We start from the raw sequence: 14,565 nt of genomic DNA, 5'->3' as shown, positions 1-14,565 counted from the left end.
GCTACACAAATACCAAGGAGTAGATGCCAAGTATGTGCAAACGCAGAGTATGAAGAATAAAAAGGAAAATTATTATTTCAGAAATCGATGTTGAAACTTGGACTGAGTGCACCTACCTTAATATCTCAGTACCTTTGAGATTTAACAGGCAAGTAAAAATCTTTATCTCATTGACACTGGAAGTAAAACTGTCATCCCACAGGCCAACTGCAGTTGTTTATGAATAGTACGGATATAGGATCTGATCCAACCTGGGCTTAACTGAGCATCTGCCCCTTGTCAAAAAGCCCAGGAGTCATGCTATGCGAGTTATTTTACAATACAGTGGTTCTCAAACCTTTTAATTCGAAGGACCCCCAGATTATTGTGCATTAGGCCACAGCACCCCAAAACTCTGTACAAATGGAACCATTTGTGCACTCTTGGAGTTACAGACCCGTAAGGGTCCATTTGGTTCCTATCAATAATTTGTCTGTGTACCCACTGGAACACCCTGAAGGAGGTCTGGGGGTTCCCAGACCCCACTTTGAGAACCACTTATAGCACTTTTCTCACCATCTCAGAAAGTAATTGGATGTGTTCTTATAAAGCACTTCATACAGTATTGTGAGATACTATAGATAATGAAAACGTCTCCAACTTGATTGATCCTAGGTTTGATTTTGGAGCCTACATTTTCCTTAATGTGACTTAATGGAGTGTGGAATATGATAAGCATAGAATGAAAAAAAAAATCGAACCTCTGTTCGAAGTGGAGCTGTGTGTGTGTGTGTGTGTGTGTGTGTGTGTGTGTGTGTGTGTGTGTGTGTGTGTGTGTGTGTGTGTGTGTGTGTGTAGCACCTCTCTGGTCACCCAGGATCATGTGTACCGATTTTTGTGACATTTGAAGAAAATATGTAGGAAAAGTTGCAAAAAGTGTGTTTTGGAGAAAATTCAAGATGGCGGAAAATCTATCCTGGCGCAAATGGGCGTGGCCTATATGGGGAGATGCGTCTTGACCCAAGGAATCCAGGGAAAAAAGAATTTTAATTTTCCGATCTACGGTTCAAGAGTTACGGGACAAAACGCAAAGTGGCCCGTTATAGCGCCACCATGAGGCCGAGTGATGTAATTATTTTTGGATTCTTTCTTAAAATCATTATGAATCTCCTCTCTGAGGTTTGAAACTGTAGCTCCTATGGTTTACGAGAGAAAAATACTTGAATGTAAGTTACTAGCACACGATTCCCGAGTAAGCCGGTCGATTTGACATATGGCGCGAGTGTGTGGTGCAAAAACTGTGGGAGGAGTAGCGTGCCAAACTTTGAGGCTACAGACACGGACGGACGGACGGACGGACGGAGACCCACACACACGGCCACGTATAGGGAGCTTGTGTTCCACACAGCTCCAAAAACAAGATGAACAAGACATTATTATGAGCTGTAACTTCATGGAGTGTGCTCCTTCGTAAATCATTCAGACATAAGCTAATAGACCAATTAGTCGATTCATGTCTGTGGTAATAATGTATTATGAGATCCACACCATCCCAGTATATACTTGTACAGCAGTGGTTCTGGTGGACTCTAGGATATATTGAAAGTTGAAGAGGGTCCCCAAATAACTAAGAAGAATAACTAAGAAAACTAATATCGTATTGATGATATCACATTTTACTTATCTGTAAAACACTGAAAATATGATACTGATAAATAGGAACTTAAATTAAACTACATTCCACTGATCCATTAGTCATTAAAACACACTTGCTCTGAAAATGCATGTGTATTTATCAGATGGGTGGGACGCAAACGCGGGAATTTCAAGTAGAGCTGCTGTTGTAGAGTAAATGTACATAGTATGATGTGTGTACAGTACAAGTTGTACTGTATACCCACAAGGCGTAAATCCAGGTTCAGAACACATTCTCCATCACTGACTGCCCTGAGTGCCCTCCAGAGATAACAGACCAATCCTGGGTGGCCTGGTTCTCCATTTCATTGACATTCTTGGTGGAGGATATTAGAATACCTCACTGGTCAACAAAACATCTAATACGCAAATCAGGGTGATCATATAACAGTATTGCATTATCTTTTTAATGCCCTTGAGATACAGTATTCGGCCCTTGAGTAAGTTGGACACATTCAAGTTTTGGTTAGTGTAGAAATGGAACGAAATGGGCCTGTAAAGGTCAACATTTTGGTTACATTTATTTTGTACACACTCAGAGTTAAATTAACACTCAGGACTTAGTCTTGCGTAGCCAGACAACTATTCCACAATCTATATAGAAGCATTTGAAAATTGTGGGAGGGGGGCTTAGACAGTTGCATAACCGTCTGGGCCCATAGGCTGCTAATCCAGCCTGACAGTCTATCGTGGGTTCGAGAAGTCCCAATCCCGACAACCCTTGCTGCGTGTCACCCCCCCCCCCCCCCCCATCTCTCTCCCCCCACCATTTCCTGTCAGACTACTATGTATCTATCAATAAAAGCAGAAAGACCCCACTAAATATATTTAAAACTAAGAAAAGAAAATTGTGGGAGGCAACCGTCTTGCTCGTGAGACTACAACTCAGAACTTGACAGTTAAAGGAGTAATTCACCCCCAAAATGACTTTTTTTTCATATTGATTACTCACGCCATGGAGAATTTAGCCCAATAGTATTTTTTTGTTTTAGTCGCATTCCTAAGACAATAATCTCATTACAATAAATGTACCCCCATTGATTCCGGATGGGGACGCAAATCCGCAATCAATGGGGGTAAATTTACTATAATCATTTTTTGGTTTTAGGAATGCAAAAAATACAAAAAAGATATTATTGAACTCAAGTCTCCATGGCATGAGTAATCAATAGAAAAAAAGTCATTTTGGGGGGAACTCCTGTAATGCTACAGGGCTATTATATAATATGTTACGACTGGAATACAGGATGGTATGACTGGCTTTAACAATAACTTCTTACTATTGATTTCAAAATTGGCATTTATCAGGGAAATGTCCCTCTATAAGTGAATACTGAACTATGGTAACTTCTTTTGTCCAAAACAACCGTATTCATCTGAACAGTAATTAACACCACTGTTGATGTTTTATTTGATTATGATTTTTCTTTTATTTCTTTATGTAATGCTACATTACATAACAGTACAGTGTATTCCTGAGTTTAACTTTATTAACAAAGCATATTATCATTAAAGATTGCTTCATAAAGAAATACAAATGCATGATATTTATTATTCATTTATTTTCAAATGTGCAAAAAATATACAATGCCTGTATAAAAACTATACACAAAACAATCAAAACATATTCAACCATTTTAACTACAAGTGTAAAATGTGAGTATTTACAAATAAATTGCCTATAACTGTACAAACCCTTATTTGCCTAAATAATTCCCATATACAATAATTGATCAAAATACCTTGCATAGCGATAGGACTGAGGTAGGATTAAAAGAATGAAAGTTTAAATATGTTTAAAAGGAGATATTTAGATATGAGTGTTATTCTGCGTTGCGAAGCACTTATCACATTTTGAGGAAAAGGATTTTATGTTAAGACACAACATTAGAATCTTCTGCACAAGAACATAACCGGTACAGTAACGGCCCCACTGCAGCAGTATACTGTCATTTTAACCTGTCTAATGTAAGTGGCATTACAGAAACCCTTCCTTACATTATGACTTGTGACGAATATTGAAAGCCTTGAGACATCGCATCATAACTGTAATTATTTAATTATTCATTCCGTTTAACAAAGTCTGCGGCACCACAATCTAGCATAGTGATATTGTGATTTAATGGCCTTATTGAAGTGGAACTCCTTCACACACCTCTGGATAGTTTCTTTCTTTTCTTTTCTTTTTACATCTGTGAGTGGTTTTATAAATCAGTGTTCTGTGTGCACCTTGTATTTTATAAATTGTTCATCAAGTGAAAAAAGAAAGTGTCCTTTGCAATTGTACAAAATTTCAAAATACTCTGACTCATTCTCTAAAGGAAAGATACAATACGATATCATACAATACAAAAACTATCCGACACATTCATCTGTCTTAGGTGGGGACGAATTTAGGCCACATGTTATTTACCCAAATACAAAACTAGCTCATTAAAAGTATAAAATGTTTTAATACTGAATGTGATGCTGATCATTTTTAATAAGTGTATCAGCTACTTGTATTGAATAGATCCACAAAACCTCCCTTTACCTTACTGAACTGCATTTGTATTCCCACCCACATTCACTACTCCAGCGATTCCCAAACTGTGGGCCCTTGGGTTAGTACCATTGATCCAAGCCAGAACACAATGATGCACAAGGCCCATGCATCTGATCTCTAATAACGGCAGTCATTCAGCAGTGTGTTAAGTGGTCAGATGGGTGGGCCGAGGTCCTCCAACATGCAAAACATCCTTACTCTATTCTCTAACATACCATGGGGCTATACTCTAAATTTATAAATAAACTTATGTTGTTTCAGGGTCAAGCATAGAATAGCCAGAAAAAGCATAGGCCAGCTACAAAATACAAAATGAACTGATAGAAATGATGCCACATTCGATGTTTTAAGCATTGGACATCATTGACCTTGCGCTGGGAACAATGTACTTTTGACCAATTTGAACAAATCAATGAATCAAAACAAAATCAACAGCGCAGGACCTGAGTCTACCCCACCTCATACTGTATGCCAAGTTGTGACAGAAACAAACAGACATTGCCGGCAATTATATACAGTATACCCTCTCCGCTGGGAACAGACACAGTATAATACAGAAAAACTGTTAATATAGAGTAACCCATTTTGAAAAACAAGCAAAACATTGTATCTGTTCTGTACACAAATTATGATTAAATACAGTGTGATCAATATACATTCCTGTGTATTAAGACCAATGATTTGATTTTGAGAAGAACATCAATGTAAACACAATTTCTATAAAACATATCTTTAAAACCTATAAAATGTAAAGACACAGAGTCAGCACCAGCTGTTCATTGCATCTTAATATAACACATTCTGCATTCACATATTAAGTACCCTTAAAAAATATCCACATCTGGAGTTAAAAGCAGAGAAAATAAACGACTTAAAGGTCCATTAAATTGCAACTGTTGATAACCTAAAATGAGAACGGGTCCATCAGTCCTTTAGCATGTTCTGTTTCCTCTGAAGGGACAGAGATAGAGACATGAATTACCGTGGAATCCATCTGTACAGCTGCTCATCAGACGAGGGGACTCTTAGATAGTAGACAAAGTATGTTTGAAACCACAAAGGAGTTGTGATGGTTCACTGCCTCACAGCAAAGACACGGAAGGAGCCTCCTTCAGTATTGCTCTTACTGCAAGAGAGACAAGACAGATGGGTTAAACTTAAACAACTGCTACAACACAACCACACATTTTTTTTAGCCCTGATGAGGACCCCGTCAGGTCGAAACATGTTGGTGTTTATTTAAATAAAGGCTCTTCCCTCTTTTAACTTAGAGTGCCAGGTCTCCCATTTTTTATCTGATCTTTTATCCCGTCCGCCTGATACAGTAGCACCTTTTATTATTTTAACTCTTTTTGACTATTCGAGTCAAGTTGACTTCGAGTATTTTACTGTGTTGTTGGCGTTTCCCAAGCTTATTTGTCTTTTCTCTGGCCAGATCATTCATATGCGTGATTGTCTGGGGAAATAAGTAGCCTACTGCCAGTGGCTTTGGCATTGGCCCACCCAATAGTGACACAGTACATACTGTATACTTATGAAACTGACAGACACTTGTCGATGACTGGATGAATAATGGCATAATGCATAGTACTACAGTGGACAGACCTGCGTCAGGGTAATTAAATTGGGCATTTTGGGAAACATGACTCAAACACTGGCTCACTATGGCCATGCTACAGAAACTGACCTTTTCATCTACCTCTGCTCGAATTTAACTTAATGGCTTTGTTATTAGATCATTAGTGGAGAGGCCTTGAAGCCCTGCCATGCTCACTAATGTTAGTATGAGGCCAGTCCTACTGGTGTCAGATCAGTGGTAATTATCAATGAAGGGAAGCACTGACTCAGTGGCTGACAGCTTTTCCATCCTCGAGTAATTGGATAGGCTGTGATCACTTCCTCTGCAACAGAGGCCAGTCCAAACTGCCCGCCCGCTGCCCCCACTAGATGTTGGCATATGCCATGATTTCAGCTCTTTCTTTTCGTTATTCCCTCTGACAGATGTATTCATTGTGGAAATAGACGATCGGGATTTAATCAAATGAAACTTTTTCACCTGTAATGAAATGCCCAAACTAGTGATGCCAGTTGTTAAAATGTTGGGTATAGAATTTGCCTCTGAATTGGGAAATGAGAGCACACAAAGTACTCATATAGTAAATTGCAAAAGGTTTTGTATAATTGCATATATTTAAATAATAATGTGTTATTGTCCAAGGCACACCTGGACTTGTCTCATGGCACCCCAGTGTGCCTCAGCACACTGTTTGGGAACCACTGCTCAATCCTAACGCCCTCAGATGGCCTCCGGGTTTCTGCATCAGATTTCACACTACTCAAACTCAGATGATTTTGGCTATGCAGCACTTTGCACACTCCATTGAAATGCTTGGGTAAAGTAAACAAAGAGCCCATGTGTGGCCCATCCACAGACCAAACCACCCCATTACTCTTACAGCGCTTCATGCCAAACATGGACTTGACCATAAGGCTTTCCATGCCTGAGCTCTGGCCTACAAGACCAGACCACAGACATGAGAGCGATGCTAGAACACTGATGTGCTAGAGAGTGCCATAATGGAGAGAGATATTAGAGGGGAAATTCATCAAATAAAAGTATGACAGTCAAAAGTACACTTCCATTCGCACAGACTTTGAGATTTGAGATCTATCATTATTATGCTAAAGATAGTTGTGACACAGGCAGATTTTAATCTATGGTCTGCTTAGATGATCAGTAAGAGAACTAAGGCTACTTAAAGCAGTGCATCATCAGCATAGAAATCAACATATATGACATGACCAACACAGTAAAACATATTTGAACCACTTAAACCCTATACACTTAGTTGATCAGGGTCCCCCTGGCCTCTATTATGCTAGACACTGTACTTTTTTTTCTCTCATCATCAAATCTCTTTGCCGACAATAGCTGATCTACAAGCTCACAGTGAGCTTGTAAATCTGCTATTCTCTGCTAGGGTTCATGTGGTTAAGTTGGGTAGATTTATACCTTTCAGATTGGATTCCGTTTTTGTGGACTCCAACATAGTTCTTTTTCTTATCCAGAGCCAGAACATCCACAAGGCCTCCATCTGGTCTGATCAACCCAGCGTGGATGGCTGCTCTACAGATACTGGAGCTCTGAGGGCATGGAGACAGGGAAGAGGATGGAGAGGAGACCTTGTTAAAATGTGGCAAATATCTTCAAATATCAAATATCAAATATCTAACACCTTGTACAAAATATACCACATTTGTATGCATTTGATTAAAATTAAGAGTAAAATCAAATCCAGCGGAGTGTGTGTGTGTGTGTGTGTGTGTGTGTGTGTGTGTGTGTGTGTGTGTGTGTGTGTGTGTGTGTGTGTGTGTGAGAGTGCGCGCGTGTAGATCGTCAATTTCCAAAGTGAACGGGGGCAGTGCTACAGTACTAGTAGTAACATTAGCACCTCAGCAGAAGCCACAGTAGAGCATAAAGTTATAATATATCGACAGAGCCCAGCACAGAGAGACGTGAGACCGATATAGGTGAGACCCCACTAGCCCTGAATGCCTGTAGCTCTGGTCCAGAGCATTACCATGCCTGTTGGTCCACGCTGCGTCTGTTCTCTGTGTGTGTGTGTGTGTGTGTGTGTGTGTGTGTGTGTGTGTGTGTGTGTGTGTGTGTGTGTGTGTGTGTGTGTGTGTGACGCTCTAATGCTAACGCTCTAACTCTCTGGACTAGAGCTAGCATAACTGTTGCTCCACGCTGTGCGTTCTGCGATGCCGAGTGTGTGTGTGTGTGTGTGTGTGTGTGTGTGTGTGTGTGTGTGTGTGTGTGTGTGTGTGTGTGTGTGTGTGTGTGTGTGTCTAGGCTGCTCAACAGCACCACTTGGTCACCCAGGCCTACCACTGGTCACCCAGCGGTATTGCAGCTGTTCTGTTGGTACTGCATACATAGGGACATGACAACACGCTAAGTCAAACCTCTGGGAAGCGGCTGTCACCACTCCAAAAACAGTTCACGTGTGTCTTCTGTGTGTGTGTGTGTGTGTGTGTGTGTGTGTGTGTGTGTGTTAATGCGCGCATGCACAATCTGAGTCAGAGGCCAGACCACTAGCTCTTATCAAGTCTTCAGCATTCAATTATTCATTGGTGTAGTCTAAACAGTTCACTCACCCCACCATCCATACTTACCAATCAGCTCACCCCACCATCCACACTCACAATCCATGCAGATGACCAATTTAGAAGAATACCCACCAGATGACTTCACCACCCTATCAGCTTGGGAAAAGGAATGGGAGTCCAAGGATGTCCCAAAAACATCTTGTGTCAGACCCCCACCCAACCGGTTCCTGGCACAAACCTCCCAATGAGACAGTGGTCAACCCTCAACAGATTCAGGACCAGCCAAGGCCCCTGAATGGTCAGCTTTCCCAAATGGGGCCGCAACCCAAGCCCACTGTGGGCTTGTGGAGGGGAGCAAACAATGGATCACATCATTGAAGTTTGCCCTCTCCAAAGACTAAAAGGAGGACTTTTCAGTAGTAGTCACCCTCCATACAGTAGACCAGGAGGAAACTGCTTGGGGACCCAAATGTATTTGGGTCCCCATCCGGAATCAATGGGGGTAAATTTACTATAATACATTTTTTGTCTTAGGAATGCGACAAATACAAAAAAATATGACTGAACTTGTGTCTCCATGGCATAAGTAATCAATAGAAATAAAGTCATTTTGGGGGTGAACTACTCCTTTAATAGACAGCATGTGTCCAATGTTTGTCCAACATCCAACAACTACTAAAGAGCTGTTAGGTGGATTGTTCAGCTGCACACAATTGTTTCATACAGAGTGATAGCGCTGTTGATGATGATGCTGTGAATGTAAGCATATGACATAAGCTTGTTGGAGATCTCTGGAATCTTTGTGATCAGCTGGACATTATGACAGCAGGAGCAGGTTCACCTGAGGAAAACCCTAACTCATTCGTAAAATAGCAACCACATGTTGATGTGCCAGTTGGTAAATTCCAAAGCTAAGCCCCAAGAGACTACAATTATTAATCTAACAATGTGAATACTAATGCATCTTTAAAACCAATCCTCCTCATACTGTATGTTTGCTACTCTCCTCCAACTAGACCATACAGTATGTCCTAGGCTTGGTCACTTCTGACCAAGCCAAGACACACTGTAACAACTGTGTGTGTGGTCACTGGTCACTGGTCAGGCGCAGAGCTGTGAGACACACTGACGATCTTGGGCTGGCCTCACCACAGCTCCCATTCTTGACAAGCCATGTTCACATTGTAGTTCAGAAGCTCCCGGTGGTTTCCTTGCACCACAAACACCGCATGGACTCTTAAGAGCTACATGGGGCATAGACCACTCATCTCTCTAACATAAATCATGCAACAAATCCAGAAAACTCACATTCAGAATACCAAGGCCTCTCTGTCTCAGCTGGCCAAAAGGGGACTGAACTGCATGACCTCAACCAATATGACCTGTGCTTGTCACTGCCATTTGAGGAAATGGAGAGTCAGGTTACAACTTAAACAACTTACATCTGTGTAGATGTTGTTCCCAATCACAGGTGCCCAATATGAAGGTTGATTCTTGCAGTTGGCAGGACAGAGTACTCTGAGGAAAACATTAAGGACCATTAGCATGCTTCTTTTTCAGGCACCAGCTGAAGGCCAAAAATGGCAATTAGTTTTTTTTATTTATTTTCTTCATCATCATGTTTTAGTCTGCACAAATATTTATGTCATTGGCGTTGAATTGCTAATGGCTGCAGAATGTGTGTTTTGATTGTGTAGATCACTGGTTCTCAAAGTGGGTCATTGAGGGGGTTCCAGGGATCAAATGGATCGCTGCGGGTCTGTAACTCACAGTGTATAAATCGAATGGACCCTTCCTCAATTTCAATGAGGATTGTACAGATTGGGTCCCAGAGATTTTAAAACAATAATATCAAGTGGGGGTCCTTGAAATGGAAAATGTTTGAGAAACACTGGTATGGTGAGGGCACCTTGGACAGCTGGAGGCAGGCTTTTTGAAGGGGCAGATTTCAGCCACTGTGGTATAGCAGTCCACAGACATTTCTGTCACATAGAGGAGAGAAAAACGTCATCACCACCACAATATCTATGAGAAGCTACATACAGTTACTGAAGTAATTTTAGGAGAGATAAACAAGGCTTGATTTACCTTCCACCTTGGCAACCACAAAAGCATTGCCAGCTTTATATTTGCTGCAAAAGAGAAGAAATTGATTAAGAAATAACTTATTCTCCGGACATCGGTGTTCGCACAAGTAAGAAATAATCTCACTGCTGCATTGCAATATGGTTTTAAAAAAATGATTTTCAACATATTTGATGGAACAAAGCACAAACATCTACCTGAGAGATTCGACACCATTTTTCGTAGCTCTGACAAAGAATGGAAACTTGTCCATTCTTGTGATGTCCACTAAACCTCCGTTATTATCAATGGCGCCAAAATGTATAGCAGCACGGCAAATACTTGATTGCTGAAACAATCAAAAAGAATAGTTTTAATAGTATTTAATATTATTTAATAGTTTAGTAATTGAGTGGTGTAAGATGTACGCTAAAATCATATATAACAGACTTACCACATCGTAAAAAAGAGTTCCCCATACCTTCCCCTTCTTATTGAGACAGTTAGCAGGACAGTTATACCTGTAGAGTCAGAGAGTGACTGGCTTTAGACAGAATACACACAGGAACGTAGTAAAGTCCAACAGATTTATAGTTCCGATGCTGGAGATTTTGGAGAGTCCTAGACTACCAATTACCAATATTTTGACTGTCATTTTGTCCAAAAGGACAAAGTAAATTCAAATGAATGTGAAAATTAAAAAATATCGGACAATCTCAAAACACCTCGCAACGCAAAAACATCTGTAATGACATGGCCAAAATAGGGATACCAGGTTGAATGTGGTACAGGATTGGGATCGGGACACATTGGCTGCATAATTGCAGATATCATTGTCATCAAAAAAGTCAAATAAGGTTCCAGAACGTAGTGAGTAAACTGGATGAACTATCATTGTCAGAATAGACTGACCTGTTGCAAGTTGCTCCTCTGCACTTATCTCGCACTCTGGTCTCACACTTAATGGTCTGAGCTGTAAAATGAAGAGCAATGAAATCAAACACCTACTGTAGTAGGATTAGTGAAAACCATGGAAGTTTACCTACTGTAGTAGGATTAGTGAAAACCATGGAAGTTTAGCAATGTTACAGCCTGACCAATGCCACATTATTTGGCTCCGATGCCAATCCTTATTATGGAGAGTCATAAAGCAAAGATTACAGAATTAATGAACATTATTTTGTCTACATCTTCTAATTCTGTTCTTTTTATTGATTAAAATGTGTATTTGAGAACATTTAACTTATAAACAAATCATAATAAGCCGAAGTAACTTCTTGATGGACAAGTTCACAACGTGTGACATTGTAACTCAGTGCTATTTCAAATAAATGTCCCCTATAATGACTTGCCCAAAATAGAAACTCCAGATTGAAAGAGATTAAAAATCGGGACACATCAGCTACATATGACTATCGTATTGGCCAGACCAATACGGTATATGATCAGGCTGTAGTTGCTATCCCCCTTGGGATAATAAAGGTATAAAGGTATCTATCTACATACCCAGGTAGGTGTTGCCTGCTGTCTTAGGGGGAGGGGTTCGGGTGGGTTTTGGACTAGAAGGCTTGGATGGAGTCTTCTTGGGGGCAGAGGGCTTGGGTTTGCTAACAGGCTTGGTGGTGGTAGTACGAGGAGGCACAGGAACCTGTGGCTTCTCCACCTCATTCATATCCTCCGTCTCTGTGCGCTGAGAGTCTACAGAAGAGAAGTCACATATTCATTGCATTTGCAAATCAACTTTACAACCAAGGCACTGCTAAATAGTTTTATTACGATATGTATATTTATATTTATAGATTAAATCAATTACTAGTATCTCAATTAACTGGTGTACTCCTACTGCTAAATGCCACTGTGTATCTCTTTGCATATCTCACCCTTGTAGCAGAGATTAGCCCGGCAGCCTCCTCCATAGCTAGGAGGGCACTGGGAGCATGGGCGGCCATGCTGGTATGGGGCCTCACCTATCCAGTTGCCCCTGGAGAAGTACAAAACAAACAGCTTGATGGGTGGAAATGACCTATCATTCAAGTGTCCCTGGGCTCATTGTTTTGACCACTGTTTTCATCATCATCATCCCTTCTACTGGTGAACTAAGGTTGTGTGAAATGTGCTCTAAAAATAAAGGTTGATTTGATTTGATTCTAGTCCTTTAGTCTCACAAGCTAATAAAAACAATCCATGATGTCCCTCCTGGCAATTAAAACCTCAAGAGCTGTCTAGAAAAGCCAGCGATCGTTAAGGTGTTTTTCTTTCCCCTTCTTTCATTGTTTTCTTTATTATTTTGTTTTCCCCTTCCTTCATTATTTTTCTATTCTGACTTGGTGAGGAATGTTAATGGCATAAATATGTCATATACATACTTCTTCTTAGACAAACGCTTAAAACAATAACATTGGACAGACAACAGCAAGCCATCACCACATATCCCTAGCAGTGCTATATTAGGAACACACAAGCAAGCATAGAGAATGTAAACACTGTCAAGTGTCTTGACAGTGGTGGACAGACACTGAAGTACTCAACCCCAGTACAGAGTCAAAGTATAGAAATATTCCTGGTCAAATATTACTCAACTACAAGTGAAAGTTGATCTGTCAATTTGTACTTGAGTTAAAGTACTGGAATCTTTTTTTTAATTATTATACAAAAGTACAAAAAAATAAAATAAATAAATAAATCAATTCTAGTGAAAATAGCAAATCTATAAGCTCACAATTCATTGCATTGCTATTTTCACTAAAAAATCTAAACTTAAAGTACAGATTAAATGTACTTCATTACTGTCCACCACTATGTTTCTGTGTAGAGATGTTGATCATGGAAAGAGAGGAATATTGATCGTACTTGGGGGAGTAGTTGCACACAAGGTAAATAGCGTTCTCCCAGATATCTCCCCATACGCTCATCCTTGGACATGTGTGCACGGCACAGCCCACCCGACTAGTGGTTGCCCACACCAGCTGTGAAAGAGACAACAAAAGGAAAAGGACGAAATTGAAAATCATCCGTTAGCTCAGAAGAATTGAATAGAGAAAGTTCATAGCCAGAGCAGATGGTGGAGAACCACTGTCCTAGCCTACAATACAATAACAGAACATCTGGAGAACCACTGCCCTATCCTACAATAGAAGTCAACATCTACGTTGTTGAGTCAACGAGTTAAGGTGGAGATCCCCAAAATGTAACATGAACTGATGATGTCAGACACAACAGTTGCCCATTGTAAACACTTTTATGCCCAGATTTGGAGTTCCGTGTTAGCCATGCCCAAAAATGGAGTCCAATCAGTAGTACTAAGTCATGTTAATGACATCAGTGTACTCCATATATGGATTTATCGTATCCAATCTAACCGACTTCCCACTCTGGACATCACTCCTTTTGGTCCTTGACAATACGTACAGCGAGTTTGAAAAATAAATCTAATTAAATCAGTCAGGTCGACCACCGGATCTCCATATATGCCTGTATATAAAGTATGGGCATATCAGTCTGATCGGTAGAGTGACCTACCGGTAGACGTGAGGGCTGTGTAGCGGCCCAAACCTCTAGAAAGTAAAATATTTCATTTAACTACAGTAAGAGTATACAAATGGAATCAATCATTTGTACACTCTGAGTTAAAAAATTACACAGAATGGATTTTACTGCGTAACCAGAGCTGCACACTGAGGGGGGACACAGATGGCTTTCTCTGTGAAAGAGTGATTATTCTCATCATCCAGAGTGGAAAAGGAAATAAATGTCACAATATGTTTGATTAAATAAGGGGAGATCTGGACAGGTCCAACTTTTCTTCTGTTGAACAAATATTAAAAATGAACCTGCTCCATGATAAACCTACAGGGGGGGCAGTAGCTCAGCCAGTAGGGACTTTACTTGGAACCGGAAGGTGTCCGGTTCAAGTCCAGCACGGATAACAGTATGGAATATGTAGTTACAGCTACAGTATGTGGCAGGCGATCACTCCACCTTCTCTCCACATAGTATGTCTATGAGCCCTGTGTGTGCATAGCCAGATGTGATATACCGGTATAAATATATATATATTCCAATGGGGAAACAAAGATTTTCTTGTATCTTCTCATAGTAGCACTAGTGATGAATAGTAATGCTTTCCTATAAAATTATAGGAACTATCATAATCATGATCTTCTCCATAT

General features: G+C 40.4%; 1 protein-coding gene across 1 annotated transcript in view; it reads right to left on the bottom strand.

The window, feature by feature from the left end:
• Positions 1 to 5,051: 5,051 nt before the first annotated feature.
• crispld2 (cysteine-rich secretory protein LCCL domain containing 2) overlaps positions 5,052 to 14,565 on the bottom strand; it is a 30,004-nt gene continuing 20,490 nt past the window's right edge. The window contains exons 5-15 of the mRNA XM_080729772.1: positions 13,247 to 13,362; positions 12,277 to 12,377; positions 11,903 to 12,094; positions 11,309 to 11,369; positions 10,851 to 10,917; positions 10,615 to 10,745; positions 10,421 to 10,464; positions 10,242 to 10,314; positions 9,775 to 9,850; positions 7,233 to 7,363; positions 5,052 to 5,345 (exon numbers count right to left, since the gene is read on the bottom strand). Coding sequence (XP_080585898.1) covers positions 5,294 to 5,345; positions 7,233 to 7,363; positions 9,775 to 9,850; positions 10,242 to 10,314; positions 10,421 to 10,464; positions 10,615 to 10,745; positions 10,851 to 10,917; positions 11,309 to 11,369; positions 11,903 to 12,094; positions 12,277 to 12,377; positions 13,247 to 13,362 — 1,044 coding nt within the window. The 3' untranslated portion in view covers positions 5,052 to 5,293. The remainder of the gene's footprint in view (positions 5,346 to 7,232; positions 7,364 to 9,774; positions 9,851 to 10,241; positions 10,315 to 10,420; positions 10,465 to 10,614; positions 10,746 to 10,850; positions 10,918 to 11,308; positions 11,370 to 11,902; positions 12,095 to 12,276; positions 12,378 to 13,246; positions 13,363 to 14,565) is intronic.

Source organism: Nannobrachium achirus, assembly GCF_963921795.1.
Source record: "Nannobrachium achirus genome assembly, chromosome: 7".
NCBI lineage: Eukaryota > Metazoa > Chordata > Actinopteri > Myctophiformes > Myctophidae > Nannobrachium > Nannobrachium achirus.
Note: the sequence above shows the minus strand (reverse complement) of the source record. Positions and strands in the feature narration are given on the sequence as shown.